This window comes from Eucalyptus grandis, chromosome 7 (assembly GCF_016545825.1).
Source record: "Eucalyptus grandis isolate ANBG69807.140 chromosome 7, ASM1654582v1, whole genome shotgun sequence".
Taxonomy (NCBI): Eukaryota; Viridiplantae; Streptophyta; class Magnoliopsida; order Myrtales; family Myrtaceae; genus Eucalyptus; species Eucalyptus grandis.
The window spans coordinates 21,612,968-21,630,984 of NC_052618.1; the positions used below are offsets into that span (position 1 = coordinate 21,612,968).

Here is an 18,017-nt window from a genome sequence, read left to right on the forward strand (position 1 = left end):
TTTGTTGTTTGACATTACCTGTTATTTTTTTTTTAGCTCGTATGGGTATTTTCTGATAATTTTGTATGCATAAGTTTTCTTTTTTGGTCAGATTTTAGGCAGAAGTTTGAAAGTTGAAAATTTATTTAAGTTTTCTTTGTTAAATGAAATAAGGAGATCCTAAAGACTAATTGTTGAAAAAAATTATCAAGATCTACATAATTGTTTTGCCCTTACAAATAGATAAAGAAGATAAAAAAAGAAAAATTAAGTACCAAGCCTAGTTTCAGAATTTTTTTTTATTCTAATTATAAAGTTTCCGCAAGTTTGGGTTTTATCCCCTTTTGGCGGAACTTTAAATGGATGTCTGGATTAAAATCTCAAAAATAATGAATTATTTTTTATTTTAAAAATATGATTTAGGTCACTTGAATTTATTTTGAGAAATTTGAATTTAACGCGTCAAGAGTACGATAAACTCAAATGGCGGGTCTCGACATTGCTTTAATATAATCCAATTATGTGGAGAGATAAATTAACTTTGGATTAACTTGGAAATTATAGGAATAATAATAGAGTCCAATGATGACGCTGCAATGACTCATGACAATGTGCCCCCATCAACAATGATTCATGACAATGTCCCCCATCACTTCTTTCTTTTCCTTTTTTCCTTTTTTGGAGCCCGCCACTTCTTTCGTACATCATTTCGCCCAAATAGGCTTCGATCCAGCCAAGTAGCTTTCGATCACCAAATAGAAATTCCGCATTTCCAAAAACCCTAGCACCGATGGGTACCTTCGCCTTCTCCAATCTCCGACGGACCGCCATCATCGCCGCCGAGCACCAGGTCCGGCCCACCATCTCCGTCGCAGGGGACGGCGGCTCGCCGGCGACGGCGACGGCGACGGGGACGGCCATTCTTTTTTGCCCTTTTCCGCCGCGTTTTCTTGTATCCTTTGCTGCGGAGTTCAATGGCTGATACCCGGTCCAAGTGACCGGCATCTGCGAGTGTTTTCTTGCTGCGGAGCATGGTGGAATGAATTTGAGTTCCAGAATGCTGTTGATCCTGTTAGTGCCTTTTCAATGTTCAGATGGCGTGAACTTCCAAGACTCTGAATTGCGTTTGCTTGGAGGTCTAAGTTGCTTCGATGTGACGATTTGTTTGCCAAATTGGATGATTTCTCTTTTTTCTTTTCAGATTATGTGTCTCTCCTCTTGTCCTGCATATCATTATGTTTTACGGTAACATATGCTTCTTAGTTTGCTGTCAGTATGATAATTGTAGTCATCGTGGTTAGATAACATTCTTCTTTTTTGGTATTGGACTAAATGAGAAACTTCTTGATTCCTTATGGTATCATTACTTATCCAGTCCAGTGAGCAATGAAAAATTGGGTCATCGAATGATTTGACAAATTCAGCATCGATTCTCTCTTCTTTTCTTCTTCTTTTCCCACTTTTAGTGAGGAAGGCGTTCTCTCATTTAATTTCCCTTCGCCGAACACAAAGTTTTAATCAAGAAACAGTTTGATCAGCTAGCGGTAGCTGCATATGTTATGCTCATCAAACCCTGTTGTACCATCAGTTAAAGCTACTCATTGCTTCAATTTCCCTTTAGCAATCACTATTGAGCCACGAGTATTAGTTGGATTTTACATAGTTCTGAGATATGCAGTGACTAGTGATTATATCTGTGATGTTATCCTTGAGAGATGGCGACATGCTGTTTCTATTGGTCATTTTGTTTGGAAAACTGCTATTATTTGATATTCAGTATTTTACTTGTTTCTTCTTTTGTTAATTCATTAATAGGATTGAAGTGGTGGCATAAGCGTTTTGAAGCCAATATCCAGAATGCTAGTATGGCATCAGCTCTTAAATCAACTTGCTTTGTCAAGCTTAGGGAACCCATATCTTGGTGTGTGTTTCAGTCTTCACAACTACCAGGTGTTTCTGCCAAAAGAAGTACAATGATGGTTCTTGTAGCGCTGAATTGACAATTAGCATACCTCAGACATTTGCTAAATCAAGGAAAAAAGGCAAGGTAAGAACTTTATTTGAGTTTCTTCTTGCTTGTTAACAGTTTCAATGTGTTGAAAATTTGGATGAGTGCGGAAGCATGGTGTTGATATTGATGATAGTTTTTGGGTAGTAATGAATGCAAGTGTATATGTGTAGTATGTCTTTGATAGAGGATGGACAAGGGAATAAGGTAGGATAGTTCAAGGATATAGGCCATGGGATATAAGTTTATTTGGTTGATGGAAATGGGCAGTACAAGATGTTCTGGTGATGAAGGACTATTTCATGGCATAGAAACTATCTTAGTTGTACACCCCCACACACGGTGGAGATCTAAACCTCACACACACCAAATGGATGAACTCCAAGCCTATTTATAGGCAATTACAACCAACTTAGCCACCACCCCAGACAGCTAGACATTTGCTGGCCCTTAGATGACTTGTTTTAGTTGACTTTTTTTTTTCTTTTGACTATGAAATCTTCTTCAACTTGGCTTGTTCTTCCCTTGCACTGACTTAGACAGCATATTTCTAGCTGGAAGTTTCTTGGTTCTAGATGTTGTCCATGTTCTTGACTCTTCTTTCTTCATGGTTAAGTGCCCATTCTTGACTTATTTTCAAGGTTTCCTCAAGCTATCCACCACCTAAGACTTTCTTTGAGATTATGTTAGTTGACCAGTTCTTGAGAATTCTAGAGAATGTGGAAAATGGATCACAATTTCCAACACAATGATTATCCTTTGTGACTGTTTGCTGCAAATTTTTCATCGTTTGTCAGTTTTTGGTTGATGATTCATCTCAATGTCACGTGGTTGCTTTCTTGTTGAATCTCAGTTGAATTTTGGGCATTTTTGTGCAGAGTGTTTGGAATAAGTAAGGTTCAGCAATTGTATTCAAGAGATTATTGTGCCGTTTTTAGATTAACTCTCACGGCAACTAGTTCAAAGTGACGCAACTGGCTAATTAACATGTTGATCGATTTCCTCATATATCATTAGCTTCTTCGGTTTATTCTTCTATGATAGTAAATGGGAAAAGCAGTAGGTAATGCTTTTGATTTTCTAGGCTGGTTGTCGCTTGGAATGCGCAGATGTAGCGCTCACAGATATGAGGTGAATCTTTCTGTGCCTCCCTATGAGTTATGTGCTCTTGAATGCATGAAAAGTTAACTTTAGTATACTCCTTTTATAATTGGATAATGTACTTGCTTTTTATAAACTTACCATTAGTTGGAAAGGAAACTATTAGACATTATAATTTCCTGTTTGTTCCATTGGGTTTATTTCAAATGACACATACTCTTGTGTGAACTGCTTTATGTCTATAGCATAAGCTCGTGTGATATGGCAGTTGAACTTATGCTAACTTGTTCCTTTTCGACTCCAAATGCAGGTCAAGTCTCAAAAGAACTCCTACCCAGCGTATTTCCTCTCTATCCAGCTTGAGAGTAACAGGAAGAATGTGAAATCACTAATGTTATCAGATTGTGAGGACTAATCCTTCTATTTTTTATGTCTTACTTTCTGCTGTTATCTAGAAATATGGACATCATTTGCCCGGTAATTTCAATGTGTTTGGAGTATGGAATGACTAGAATCACACAAATCTTTTGTATCCCAAGAATATATATCTGTAAACTTGAACTTTTATAGTTTCCAAAGCACATCATCTGAACTCAACAAAACCCAGGGGGCACTCTTCGACAGTTTCTTTCTAAAAAGATGACATTTTAGTCTGAATGTGGTGGGTATCTAGCAGGCATTACTTTAATATAGGAGGGATGCTCTTTCCATGACAAATGTTTTTTTTTTTTTTTTTTTTTGGGGCGAAGGTGGCATGCCTTCCAGTGTCTTTGACCTTTCAACCAACGCACAAGCATTGAAGGTGTTTTACTTATGTGATTCAGATATTGGGTGGAATATTTCATATGTTGGTGCCATAGTAGTTTCGCCAATTGTGAAGGTCAGTTATTTCAATATCATATAGTTTCTTTATTAGAAGTTTTGTTCCTTCATCTGATAGATCTTTGTTTATAGATAATGGGTACTAAACTTGGTCAAACTATACCTGCGTTGAAGGAGGTAAGACTGGAAGTTACTTTATGCTTTCTGTCATACTTGATGAGAGTGTTCATCATAGCCAAATCTTATTCTCCTTCTAATGGACAATTCAAGTCCCAGTATGATTGATTCTAGTTAGATTATATTCACTATCCTAGCATTATTTCCTCCTAATCAGAGAAGTAAAATTTGTGATACTGCCGTTGAAATTTTCCATACTATGTGTCCTCTCACGTAGTACCATCCATTCCTGATGATAGCATGTTGAATTTGCTTCACATAATACTGCCTTTTAATTGAAATTGCTCAGTGACATTACATCATATTGATCATCTCTAAGTCAGTGTTCCCATATTATACTAAAGATCTTAGTAGAAAGAGCGATGTATATGTGAAACCATCCCAGGCAATTTTAGAATGGTTACATTACTCTTGATTTATAATTTTGTTTCCCTTCATTTGTTTTTCAGATCATTTTCTGAGGTTGCAGTTTTTACTGAGTAGGTTGTTCCACGATTAATTTTCCCTGTTGCTTCATCCTCTCACCAAATCCTAAAGCTTGGAGTTGAGAAGTTCATGTCCTTCTATAATTGGATAATATACTTTTTTTTTATGAACTTACCATTAGTCGGAAAAGAAATTAGTATACAATATAATTTCATGTTGTTCCATTGCATTTGTTTCAAATGACACATGCTCGTGTGTGAACTGTTTTATGTCTATAGCATAAGATCATCATGGATAATCACTCTAGAAGCCAAATATTATCTGTTTCTTAGATTCCAAAAGATTTTCCCTCTATTCATGGTATAGTACCCTCAGTGGTGATGGGATCGATCTTGTCCTCATCATCCAATTTTAAATAAATTTGAAACATTGAAGAAGGAAATGTAATGCTCTGCCTGTGCATGAGTTGAGAAGGAGTTGAATTTATAGCAACCAATAGACACCAAGGCATTGTGTTGGAATTCTGGTATAGGATGGTAAATATGAAATGAGTGAACAATCAAGTCTCATGTCCAGAACTAGCTACACAACAGTTGAAGTTTCTTTATTCAAACTTTTGTTCCTTTATCTCTTTGATCTTCTTATGGTGCCGCATTGAATGAGGTTAGACTGAAATTACTTTATGCTTGCTGTCATACTGGAAGAGACCGATTAATCGTTGCCAAATCTTATTCTCCTTCTAATGGACAGTTCAAGGTCTAGTATGATTCATTCTGGTCAGATTGAATTTACTAAGCTATCATTATTTCCAATTCAGAGAAATTTAAGTTGTGATACTGCTGTTGGAATTTTCCATACTGTGGTCCTCTCCTGTAGTGGCGTCCATTCCTGATGATAGCAAGTCAAATTTGCTTCACATAGTGCTACCTTTTAGGTTGAAATTGCTCAATGACATTACATTATATTGATCTTCTCAAATTCAGTGCTCCCATTTTATACTAAAGATCCTAGTAGGGTAGAGGTAGTGATGTGTACGTGCAACCATCCCAGGCAATTGTAGAATGGTTACAGTACTCTTGATGGATATTTACGTGTCCCTTCATTTGTTTTTGAGATCTTTTCTGATGCTGCAATCTTTTACTAGATAGGTTGTTCTGCAATCGATTGCTATATTCTCAAACTATAACCTAATTCTGAAGTTCGGCTTTCAGATGACGTAGGGGTTCATGGTAATTTGCAAAGTCCCTCTTGCCATCTAACTTGAAACACTTAATTGATGCACAACACATTGGTTAGATGTATAACGTGAAAGAATATCAGTTTTTATTTTTCCCCATTCCCTGCCAAGATAAGAAAAAAGCAGAGTGTATTCAGTTTTGCATGTAGATATCATGGCGTAGGCGGGAATTGTCATCATGCCCTCATTACTGGCACAAACTCGATTGCATGGTTAAGTTCTCAAACTTGTTTAGTTTTTCATTAAAATACCATTGAAAAAGCTCCCAAGAGGATGATCACCAATGGATTGGATGAATACTATAGTCTCAACATTCTGAGCAAAAGCCAAAAGGTTATTTTGGAAATCTACCTTGACACAAGTGCACTTAAAAGTGTAAAAACCTCATTAGACCAAACATGAAAATTGTTCATTTTTCTATTTCTTGTTGATCGATTGACAAAATATAATAACTAGATGTATAAACCTTCCGACTTGACTAATCTCCATTGATATACACAAACTGTTCTGTTCATATGCATTGCCTAAGTCCACTCGGTAGACGATGAAGGTGGCCTAAGCCTCGAAGGGTACTCTGAATGAGAAAAACTATGATTTAAATATGGGATTTCTCATATTCCACTCTAATCTCTTAATCACACAATCAACTCGTCGGCCTCTTTTTCCTGTCTATATGCTTCTTAACCATGGTTAATTGGACTTTAACTACAGCATATGTTGACTTTAGTTTAGTTAACCTAGTACTGAGCAAATCGACGTGTAGCTAAATGAAAAGATTCCCAAGGACAACTTTGGTTAAGTAACCCTGTGGAAATGGATTTTAAAATTGGAAAACATTGACCGAATTAACATGTTCAAATCACGATTGGCAATTTCAATTCACCCATGTCGGTCTTGTTTCCTGAGGTTCGGATGTATGATCGGAAGTAACACTGACTTTCCTTGTGTTTTGTTCTATGTGTTCATGCACATGTCCTTGTGATGTTCGTCGGTGGTCAATGGCGAGGCAATGACTCGTCTCGATCCCTAGAGTGATGGTTCCCTGAGGTGTTTGCATCGATTAGTCCCCCTAACCCGTGCATCGACCATTTCCGTAGTGATCCAATTGTAGGCGAGTGAATTGTTCAACGAATGGAGAATGGTTGAAGTCTGTGATTAATGGTAGTAGTTAATAATCTTGATGGCGGCTTGATGATAAGCAAATCGCAGCATAGTTTTGAGGAATGAATGAATGAATGAATGTTGATAGATGTTTAATAAATGGATATGCCGTTGTTGAAGCTTTGGTGTTCAGGAACCAATGAGTGTTAAAAGCTACCTGGGCAGTAAAAGGAGACGGGATGGGAGGAAAAGAGTAAGAAATCGACAATAAGAAGAAGGAAAGGGAGGCGAGGGGGAGAGGGGAGAGGGGGTGGGGGTGGGTGAAGGGAAATAAAAGAATAATTGGGCCTGGCTTAGTTTCAATAGGTTTGGGCTGAGCCTCTCGTGAGTTGTGTTTAATTTTCTTGACATGGCCTTATTTTACGTCCCCCAAAAAAAAAAAAATTTCCATATTGACGCAAACACTACTTGACCATAAAAGGATAGATACTCCATTTCGAGAATACAGACGAGCAGCAGCAGCAGCTTGTGACTCTGTCTATGGCGATACGATGGGAAGCAGTGTTGGAAGCCCGAGAACTGAAACCACTAGTCCCTTCGCCTTCTTCCATCTCCGAAGGACTGCCATCATCCCCGTCGAGCACAAGGCCCGGCCACTATCTCCGTCGCAGGTAGCGGGGACTCGCCGGCGACAGCCCTTTCTCTGTCCTTTCCGCCGCGTTCTCTCGTAACCTAGCTGCCGACTCAATGGCTGATACCCGGGTCTGTGTGACGGTGTCTGCAAGTGTTCTGTGTAAACCGTTTCATTTACCAATTGGTCTTCGGCTGGTCGGAGAACGGTGGAGTGGAGTGAATTTGAATACCAGAATGTTGTTGATTCTGTTAGTTCCTTTGCAATGTTGAGCTTGCGTTAATTAGATCTTAAACTTGCCAGACGCTGCTGCGTGTTTGCTCGGAGGACAAAGTCGCCTCACTGTGATGATTGGTTTTTTCTTTTTGTTCAATTTGTTTAGCCCAATTTGTTTAGTCGAAAATGGAAGATTGTGAAAGTGAAATTAGGTTTAGCCCAATTTGTTTCTTATTTTTGTTCCTGGGAATTCTTGGCCGGGAAGGAGAAGTAACTTTTTACTTCTCGTTTCTCTGTTCCAAAACCATTCCCGGGAACAAAAAAATAATGTGCCATCATCAAACGGGTTTCTATTCTTTTTTTGTTTCGAGGAACAAAAGAATAGAAATTCTTGGGCTAGGGAAGGTTACCATGCGCAGCCTTATTTGCCAGATTAGATGATTGGTTTTTTCTTTTTTCCCTTTCAAATTTTGTGTCATTTTATTTTGCGGTAACATTTGCTTGTAAGTTTTTTCCCTCAGCGATATCTGAACCTTTGGTTGGGGGTTGGGGAAGGGGGATTGTTTGGCATTCTAATTATAGTCATCATCATTACATGATCTTTTTGTGGTATCGGTTTAATGTCTAATATGAGAAGCTTCTTGATTCCTCATAATATCATAACTTATCCAGTCCAAAATGCAAGCAATGAATGATCGGGTCATCAAATGAGTTGAGAAATTTGCAGCATTGACTCTCTTTTCCCCATTTTAATGAGGAAAGCATTCTGTCATTTAATTCCCTTTGCCGATCACAAAGTAACAATCATGAAACAGCTTGATTGGCAAGTGGCGGCTGGGTATGTTATGCTTATTAAACCCTATGGTACTAACAGTTAAAGCTACTCATTCTTCAGTTTCCTCTTAGCAATCACTTGTGAGCCGCAAGTATTAGCTGGACTGTACAGAGTTCATTGTACTGAGATGTGCTGTGACTAATGATTATAACTGTGATGTTGTCTTCTAGAGATGGCACCATGCTATTTCTATCGGTAATTTTGTATGGAAAACTACTATTATTGGATATGAAGTGTTTCACTTGTTTCTTCTTTCATTAATTTACTAATAGGGTTGAAGTGGAGGAATCAGCATATTCAGAATGCTGGTTATGGCATCACCTCTCACATCAACTTGGTGTGGTCAGCTTAGGAAACCCGAATTTTGTCGTGCTTCTCAGTCTTCGCGGCAACTAGAAGTTGTCTCTACCAAAAGAAATACGACAAGGACTGTTCATAGCACTGTATCGAGGAAATAAGGCATGGTGGTAAGAAATTCATTTGAGTTTCTTCTTTCTTGTTAACGGTTTCAATGATGATCCTTTTTGACTGTCTGCTGCTAATTTTTCGTTATTTGTTGGTTTTTTGGCTGATGGTTCATGTCAATGTGACATGACATGGTTGCTTTCTTGTTGAACCTCGGCTGAACTTTTGAGCATTTTTGTGCACAGTGTTGGAGTAAGTAAGGTTGAGCGATTGTATTTAGGAGATTGTTGTGCCTTTTCTAGATTAACCGTCCTTGCAACTAGTTCAAACTAGTGCAACTGGCTAATTAACTTTGTCAATTGATTTCCTAGAATATCATTAGCTACTTTGGTTTTCTTCTCTGATAATAAATGGGAAAAGCAGTTTATAATGCTTTTGATTTTCCTGGCTGGTCATCACTTGGGATGAAATGTTTTTGCTTACGGATATGAGGTCAATCATTCTGTTCCTCCCTGATTATGTGCTCTTTAATACACGACAAGTTATGTTTAGTATACTCCTTTTATTACTGGATAATGTACTTAATTTTATTAACTTACCATCATTTGGAAAAGAAATTAATACATATTAGAATCTCATGTTGTTCCATTGGGTCTGTCTCAAATGATGCATGCTTGTGTGTGAACCACTTTATGTCTATAGCATAAGATCATCAGGGATAATCACTCTAGGAGCCAAATTTTATCTCTTTCTTAGACTCCAAAATTTTTTCCCTCTTCTCATGGTATAGTACCTTCGGTGGTGATGGGATCGATTTCTTCCTCATTACCGGAGTTTAACTAAGTTTGAAACATTGAAGAAGGAAATATAATGCTCAGCCTCTGCATGAGTTGGCCAATCTTCTACTTGGAGGAGTTGACATTATAGCAACAATAGACAACAAGGCATTTTGTTGGAATTCTGGCATAGGATGGTAAATATGAAATTATTGAACCATCAAGTCTCATGCCCAGAGCAAGCTCCACAACAGTAGAATCACTTATGCGAACTTGTTCCCTTTTCGCTCCAAGATGCAGTTCAAGTCATAAAAGAATTCCTGCTCAACCTATTTCCTCTCCTAACCAGCTTGAAAGTACCTGGAAGATTGTGAAATCACTAATGTTATCAGATCGTGAGGACTAATCCTTTAGTTTTTGTGTCTTACTTTCTTTTGTTGTCTGGAAATAACATCATTTGCCTGGAAACTTTTTGCATTTGGAGTACAGAATGAGTAGAATCACACCAATCTCATATATTACCAGAACATTGAATTGTAAACTTCAACTTTTATAGTTTCCAAAGCACGTTATCCGAACTCAACAAGTCCTGGGGGGCACCTGTTGACATTTTGTTTCTAAAAAGATGGCATTTTGAGTCCGAATGTCATGAGGATCTAGCAGGCATTATTTCAATATAGGAAGGATGCTCTTTCCATTACAAATATGTTCTTTCGTTTTTGAGAAGGTGGCATTAGTTCCTGTCAACAGTATTCAATCTGACTTTTCAACCACTGCACAAGCCTCGAAGTTACTTGAGTTATGGTGTTCAGCAAAATTTGATCTGGGTTTTCCATATTCTGATCCTCAAGCACGTTCTCCAGCCCTTAAATTTGCTTTACATGATGCTACCTTTTAGGTTGAAATTGCTCAGTAACATAATATCATATTGTTCTTCTTAAATTCAGTGCTCCCATTTTATAATAAAGATCATAGTAGTTTAGAGGTAGTGATGTCTATGTAATACCATCCCAGGCAATTGTAGCAGGGTTACAGTAGTCTTGATTTATATTTTTCGTTTCCCTTCATTCCTTTTTAAGATCATTTTCTGATGCTGGTGTTTTTTCTAAATAGGTTGTTTTGCAGTCTCTGGCTTTATTATCACAGCATAACCCACATCTGAAGCGTTGTGTTGAGGAGGTCATGTCCATTATAAATGAAGCAGGGGTTTATGGTAAATCGCAAGTTTACCGCTTTCTTCTGGCTTCAAACACTTGCATTGACGTACGACACTTTGGTTAGATGTAGTAACTCAAGAGAAAATCAGGTTATATTTTTCCCCCTGCCTTGCCAAGATGAGAAATCAGTTAAGAGTGTGCTCAGTTTTGCATGTAGATATCATGGTGCCTTCCTTGCCAAGATGAGAAATCAGTTGAGTGTGTTCAGTTTTGCATGTAGATATCATGTCGTAGGCAAGCACTGTCATAATGCCCTCATTTCTGGCACATGATCGATTGCATGTTTAAGTTCTTAAATTCATTTAGTTAAGCCTTTCATTAAAATATTATTGAAATAGCTATCGAGGGAATGATCACCAATGGATTGGCTGAATACTATCTATAGTCACAACATTATGAGCAAAAAGCCAGAAGGTCATTTTGGAAATCTATCATGAAACGTATTTTTACCAAAAGTGACCCTACAGAAAGTGTGAGAAACCATCTGGCTTTGGGTCAGGGTTGTGATGCAAGTTAGCCCTTAATGAAGTTAGCAAGGCATTTCTAGCAGCAAGTCCATTAGTTGCATGGTAGAAAAACAATTGGTTAATTGATTATTGTTTTTGAACCTCCACTTCTTCTCTCTTTCGATCTGCCTTGGAAAGTCATATTATCCAAGTTAACTTTGAAAAAGAACTTAAAAACTGGAAAAGTCATTACAATGTGCTCTAAGTTAACCCTTCATGAACGGTGAACCCACTAATGTGTTTGTATCAACCCAATATGCAGAGAATTTGAATATTAGAGGAACTGGGGGTTGTTCGGATTCACAGGGAGAGCGAGGGAGGCACCACTCAGCATGGTTGTTGGAGAAAGATCGAGGCTCGTTTGAGAAGATATTTTCTGAGGATGCAATTATATCCATGTTAAAAGAGGTAAGACTGGAAGTTACTCTATGCTTTCTGTCATACTTGATGAGACTGATTAATGGTTGCCAAATCTTATTTTCCTTCTAATGGACAGTTCACGGTCCAGTATGATTGACTCTAGTCAGATTATATTTACTAACCCAGCATTATTTCCTAATCAGAGAAATTGAATTTGTGATACTGCTTCTGAAATTTTCCATACTGTCACGTAGTGCCATCCATTCCTGATGGTGGCAAGTTAAATTTGCTTTACATTATGCTACCTTTTCTGTTGAAATTGCTCAGTAACATTACATCATATTGTTCTTCTGAAATTCAGTGCTCCCATTTTCTACTAAAGATCATAGTAGTTTAGAGGTAAGTTATGTCTATGTACAACCATCCCAGGCAATTGTAGAAGGGTTACTGTTGTCTTGATTTATATTTTTGTTTCCCTTCATTCCTTTTTAAGCTCATTTTCTTATGCTGGTGTTTTTTCTAAGTAGGTTGTTTTGCAGTCTCTGGCTTTATTATCAAAGCATAACCACATCTGAAGCATTGTGTTGAGGAGGTCATGTCCATTATAAGTGAAGCAGGGGTTCATGGTAAATCGCAAGTTTTACCTCTTTCTTCTGGCTTCAAACACTTGCATTGATGCACGACACTTTGGTTAGATGTAGTAACTCGAAAGAAAATCAGGTTATATTTTTCCCCCTGCCTTGCCAAGATGAGAAATCAGTTAAGAGTGTGTTCAGTTTTGCATGTAGATATCATGGTGCCTTCCTTGCCAAGATGAGAAATCAGTTGAGTGTGCTCAGTTTTGCATGTAGATATCATGTTGTAGGCAAGCACTGTCATAATACCCTCATTTCCGGCACGTGATCAATTGCATGGTTAAGTTCTTAAACTTATTTAGTTAAGCCTTTCATCAAAATATTATTGAAATAGCTATCAAGGGGATGATCACCAATGGATTGGCTGAATACTATAGTCACAACATTATGAGCAAAAGCCAAAAGGTCATTTTTGGAAATCTATCATGAAACATATTTTTACCAAAAGTGACCCTACAGAAAGTGTGAGAAACCATCTGGCTTTGGGTCAGTGTTGTGATGCAAGTTAGCCCTTAATGAAGTTACGAAGGCATTTCTAGCAGCAAGTCCATTAGTTGCATGGTAGAAAAACAATTGGTTAACCGATTATTGTTTTTGAACCTCCACTTCTTCTCTCTTTCAATCTGCCTTGGAAAGTCATATCCTCCAAGTTAACTTTGAAAAAGAACTTAAAAACTGGGAAAGTCATTACCATGTGCTCTAAGTTAACCCTTCATGAACGGTGAACCCACTAATGTGTTTGTATCAACCCAATCTGTAGAGAATTTGAATATTAGAGGAACTGGGGGTTGTTCGGATTCACAGGGAGAGAGAGGGAGACTCCACTCGGCATGGTTGTTGGAGCGAGATTGAAGCTTGTTTGAGAAGATTTTTTCTGAGGATGCAATCATATCCATGTTAAAAGAGGTAAGACTGAAAGTTTCTTTATGCTTTCTGTCATACTTGATGAGACTGGTTAATAATTGCCAAATCTTATTCTCCTTCTAATGGACAGTTCAAGGTCCAGTATGATTGATTCTTGTCAGATTATATTTACTAACCCAGCATTATTTCCTAACCAGCAACATTTAATTTGTGATACAGCTTTGAAATTTTCCATACTGTCATGTAGTGCCGTCCATTCCTGATGATAGCAAGTTAAATTTGCTTTACATAATGCTACCTTTCAGGTTGAAATTGCTCAGTAACATTATATCATATTGTTCTTCTTAAATTCAGTGCTCTCATTTTATACTAATGATCATAGTAGTTTAGAGGTAGTGATGTCTATGTGCAACCATCCCAGGCAATTGTAGAAGGGTTATGGTAGTCTTGATTTTTATTTTCATCTCCCTTCATTCATTTTTCAGATCATTTTCTGATGCTGCAGTTTTTACTGAATAGGTTGTTTCGCAATGTCTGGCTTTATTCTCGAAGTGTAACTGACCTCTGAAGCATGGCGTTGAGGAAGTCATGTCCATTATAAATAATGCAGGGGTTCATGGTAAATTGCAAGTTTACCTCTTTCTTCTGCCTTGAAACACTTGCATTGACGTACAACACCTTGGTTAGATGTAGTAACTTCAAAGAAAATCAGTTTATATTTTTTCCCTCTTCCTTGCCAAGATGAGAAATCAGTTGAGTGTGTTCAGTTTTGCATGTAGATATCATGGTGTAGGCAAGCACTGTCATAATGCCCTCACTTCTGGCACATGCGTGATTGCATTGTTAAGTTCTTAAACTTATTTGGTTTAGTTTTTCATAAAAATATTATTGAAAAAGATATCGTAGGGGTGATCACTAATGGATGGACGAATACTATAGTCTCAACATTATGAGCAAAAGCCAAAATTTTTTTTTGGATTTCTATCGTGGAACACGTTTTTACCAAAAATTATTCTGTGGCCCTACATAAGGTGTGAGAAACCATCTGGCTTTGGGTCATGCTTGTGCTCCAAGTGAACCCTTAATGAACTCACGAAGGCGTTTCTAGCGGCAAGTCCATCAGTTGCATGGTAGAAAAACAATTGGTTAACCGATTATTTTTTTGAGCACCCATTTCTTTTCTCTTTCAATCTGCCTTGGAAAATGAAATCCTCCAAATTAACCCTGAAAAGTAATTAAAGAACTGTAAAAATTCGTTACAATGTGCTCCAAGTTAGCCCTTAATGAACAGTGAACCCACTAATGCGTTCGTATTAACACAATTTATAGAGAATTTGAATATTAGAGGAACTGGGGGTTGTTTGGATTCACAGGGAGGGAGAGAGAGACACCACTCAGCATGGTTGTTGGAGCAAGATCAAGGCTTGTTTGAGAGATTTTTGATGAGGTGTTATATAACATTATGGGATTTGTTCGATGAACGTAGAACTCATGTTTTTGGTGGTGTCAATGGGATATTTTATTATTAAGTCAGTCTGGCAATCTGAGCGAGGGTCTTTTTCCTTCTTATCAATTTCTTCACCGTTTGTTGGATTATGATATGTTTTTTAATGTGAAATGCATGTGATTGGGACGTGGCTGAGGATGAAGAACAAAATTTTTTATTATCATTTCTTGTTTTTACCTAAACACAAGGTTTAGCACAGTTTTTTGTTTTTGGGTGTAAAATATAAGAAAGTTTCTATTTTTGATAAGCCTTTTATCATATTTTTCAATCCCCTCCTCCCTACCTCTCTTCTGATCTCAAACAATGTATTCCCCAATGTGCAGGTCAGCGTCCTCCTAGGGCTTACGATGTATTCATTAGTTACAAGCAGGATGACACACTCCACCCTGTGAGCCATCTCAAGGATGCTCTTGATCTGAGGAAGATAAAAACGTTCGTTGATTTTGCACTAGAAGGAGGGGTAGACTTCCGGCTAGCATTTAACGAAGTGATCAAGCGGTCAGAGATCGCGGTCGTGGTCGTCTCCCAAAATTTCCATTCCTCACCATGGTGCCTCAACGAGCTGGTGAAGATCCTTGAATGCCAAAAGAAGTGGGGTCTTATTGTGTTGCCCATTTTCTGGGGCGTGAATGCGAAAGAGCTGCGTGAGCAGCCCAGACATTTTGTGGAGAATATTGGCCAAGGTGAAAAAGGGTTTCTAGCAGGATAATCCCCACCTGTTCCAGAAGTGGAGAGGTGCTTTGCGAACACTGGGCTTTATCAAGGGATGGTCCTTTAGTACCAGGTGCTAATAAATCCTTTCCTTTCTGAGCTCCGTCTTCTTTTAAGCGTACCTTTTTTTTTTTGGGGGAGATTTCTGGAGAAAGTTTGTGCATGAGAACACAAAACGTACTTTTAATGGCCACCTGCTCTGGTCAGTAGGAATTAGTAACTGGAAATGTGGAATCTGTTTACTTAGACGATGGTATATCTGCACGAGGCAACATATTGTGGTCATTTGCCACACTCTAGCATCTCTAGTCTACTAATTCAAGTTGGCGATACAAAGTCTCTCTTGGTAGAAAGCATTATAAATAAAACTAGGATATTGGTTCTTACTCTAGGCCAATTTATTAAGTGATTCTCCATCAATCTAATACTTTCTGAAGTTCTATAAGATATAGACTTGAATACACCACCTACCACATTAGGAGTTGATTATGTTTTCGTGCTTCTACAATTGAAAACATCAATAAAGTGGACATTGCTTTGTCTAAACCTTACTCTTGGAAATCTATGTGTTTGTTTCGATATGTACTTATGAGTCATCAATAGTTTGCTTGCATTAATGGTATTCGAGCCATAATTCATCTTTATTAGATTAAATGTTTTTTTAGAATTTTATATTTGTTGTTCAAAGGTAGAGAGACGAATTGGAGAGTCATTAAATTTTCTGGTCTTAAGAAAGGTAAAAACTTTTGATCAAATTAATGTGCACTTTGATGTCATTCCACATCTCTACACCTTGAAGTTCTGTTTGGTCAGTCGCCCGTAATATATGCATCTATTATGATGGTTATACCTTGTAAACTTGAGCTATTAGTGGACGGTTCAATTATATCTCCTATGATGAGCAACGTTTCCCGTTGGAACGTGTGATTAGTGGGGTAATTATGTTTATGTTTCTAGGGAGAGTACTAATATCAATGCTCTTGAGTTGAACATGATGGCCAAACTTTAAGTTTCAGTCGGGAGGGAGGTCGCGAGAGAGAGAGAGAGAGAATTTCTGAAGGGATTGTGTAGTTATCATCTCGTGCAGCAGAGAAAAGGTGAAAATGGACATGTGCCCGTGCCAGCACCAGATCGGTGAAGAGGTGATACGAATTCGAGTGTGGGATCATAGTCAAAACATGTTACGTTGCAACCCTTATTCATACATGGAGACGAAACCTATATATCTTTTCTTCTTATCTTAAATAACTTTGAACACTAGTTTGAAAAATTTAGACCCTCTTGATATTTTCCATTTTCTTCTGTCGACTAGCACTAATGATCGGACATGCCTTTTGGTGCTTACAGTATGAATAAAACCGAAGCTGAAGTGATCAAGGACTTTGCGGAGAAAATCTCAGCCAAGCTGGACCGTTCGGTGTGATCGTTGCTTCCCGTCCAGCTGGGTTCGTCTCTTCTCAGGTAGAAGACTGGGATCTCAGAAAAACGATAGGCCGATAAATAAACTCTGGCAGTAGTTATAGCATTTAGCATATCGCGTACCATTTTTTGTAATGACTTTATATTTCAACCCTGACCCCTTCTTCTATCCCTCTCCCAAGGTGACGTGTAGTCACCCATGGCTGACGCGACCTCGACAGAGATGACTATATAAATCAATGAAATTGTCATTATATTTAGATAAAAGTTGCAATTTGTTAGCATGTGGCATTTTATGTAATCAATGAGTCAGACTTTCTCATTTACGTCTTTTCTCATAGGAGGATTTTGTCATGTCAAGAACTGAACTATTATGCAGTCACAAGCTATCCACTTGGGATCATCCGCATTTTCTTCAGAGACCCTCCGCTTCCTAGAGCCAGTCCTACTTTCCTCTTCGCTTTCAGAGGTCTCATCACTCATCAAATCTGCTTCCATCCCGAGTATGAAAGTACGACCAACTGTTTATTGCCCTCGCTCAAATTGCGCAAATGAATTGGACGGGGACCGTCCACAATGAAAACCCTAGCTCCTGGACACAAATCCTAAAATCTATGGGTGCGCATTATAAAATTTTTACTTTTCTATTTCTCCGTTTCTCTGTTTTTCGGAACGGGTTTTCGAAATATGTTTGGAGTAAATCTGTTTGTTAACACAATTTGATTTTTTTTTTTATTTCTAGAACAGATTTATATTCCAGAAATAGATTTGAAGAAGAAATCATAAGTTAAAAATTTTAACTTAATGTTTGAAATAGAAATTGATTCTCAATTTTGTTCAAGAAATTTTATCATACGTGCTTTAAGAATTGTGACGGTGCCACCTCGAGAACTCGCGTAAGACCAAATTCGAACTTGTGTCTCCCGAAATGACAAGACATTGGGTTGAAAGCATATTGCACCAAATTCGACTTGAGGACTGGGGAAAAAGTGAGGAGAGGAGAATTGGCCAAGAACAGGAGATTCGCACAGCCGAGTCTTTAAAATCCTAATTAGCAGGAATTCTTCGGTGAGCAGTAGCACTA

The 18,017-nt window shown here is 38.0% G+C and overlaps 1 protein-coding gene across 10 annotated transcripts; it reads left to right on the forward strand.

The window, feature by feature from the left end:
* The first annotated feature begins 699 nt into the window (after window positions 1-699).
* On the forward strand, window positions 700-17,214 carry LOC104455267. Of its 10 annotated transcripts, none has more exons than XR_005553061.1 (13): window positions 700-1,115; window positions 1,795-2,026; window positions 3,399-3,492; window positions 3,838-3,968; window positions 4,043-4,087; window positions 8,806-9,000; window positions 10,828-10,927; window positions 11,700-11,845; window positions 12,325-12,423; window positions 13,193-13,338; window positions 13,816-13,915; window positions 15,127-15,587; window positions 16,862-17,214. XR_005553061.1 is itself a non-coding variant. In XM_039317193.1 (7 exons), the coding sequence occupies exons 3-7, from the start codon at window positions 3,089-3,091 to the stop codon at window positions 4,546-4,548; spliced, it is 312 nt and encodes a 103-aa protein (XP_039173127.1). In that variant the 5' UTR covers window positions 700-1,115; window positions 1,795-2,026; window positions 3,072-3,088; the 3' UTR covers window positions 4,549-5,693. The 10 variants fall into 10 exon arrangements, 3 of the variants coding, with proteins under 3 accessions (XP_039173127.1, XP_039173128.1, XP_039173126.1); XR_005553060.1 differs by having other exon boundaries at window positions 3,913-3,968; XR_005553064.1 differs by having other exon boundaries at window positions 3,913-3,968; window positions 12,337-12,423.
* Window positions 17,215-18,017: the final 803 nt, after the last annotated feature.

Excerpts from the sequence above, each read along its gene's own strand:
- LOC104455267 (XM_039317192.1), top strand. The coding sequence starts at position 3,089 with ATGCGCAGATGTAGCGCTCACAGATATGAG. Across the intron at positions 3,119-3,398 it reads GTAGCGCTCACAGATATGAG|GTCAAGTCTCAAAAGAACTC; the intron begins GTGAATCTTTCT and ends CTCCAAATGCAG. Across the intron at positions 3,493-3,837 it reads ATCACTAATGTTATCAGATT|GTGGCATGCCTTCCAGTGTC; the intron begins GTGAGGACTAAT and ends TTTGGGGCGAAG.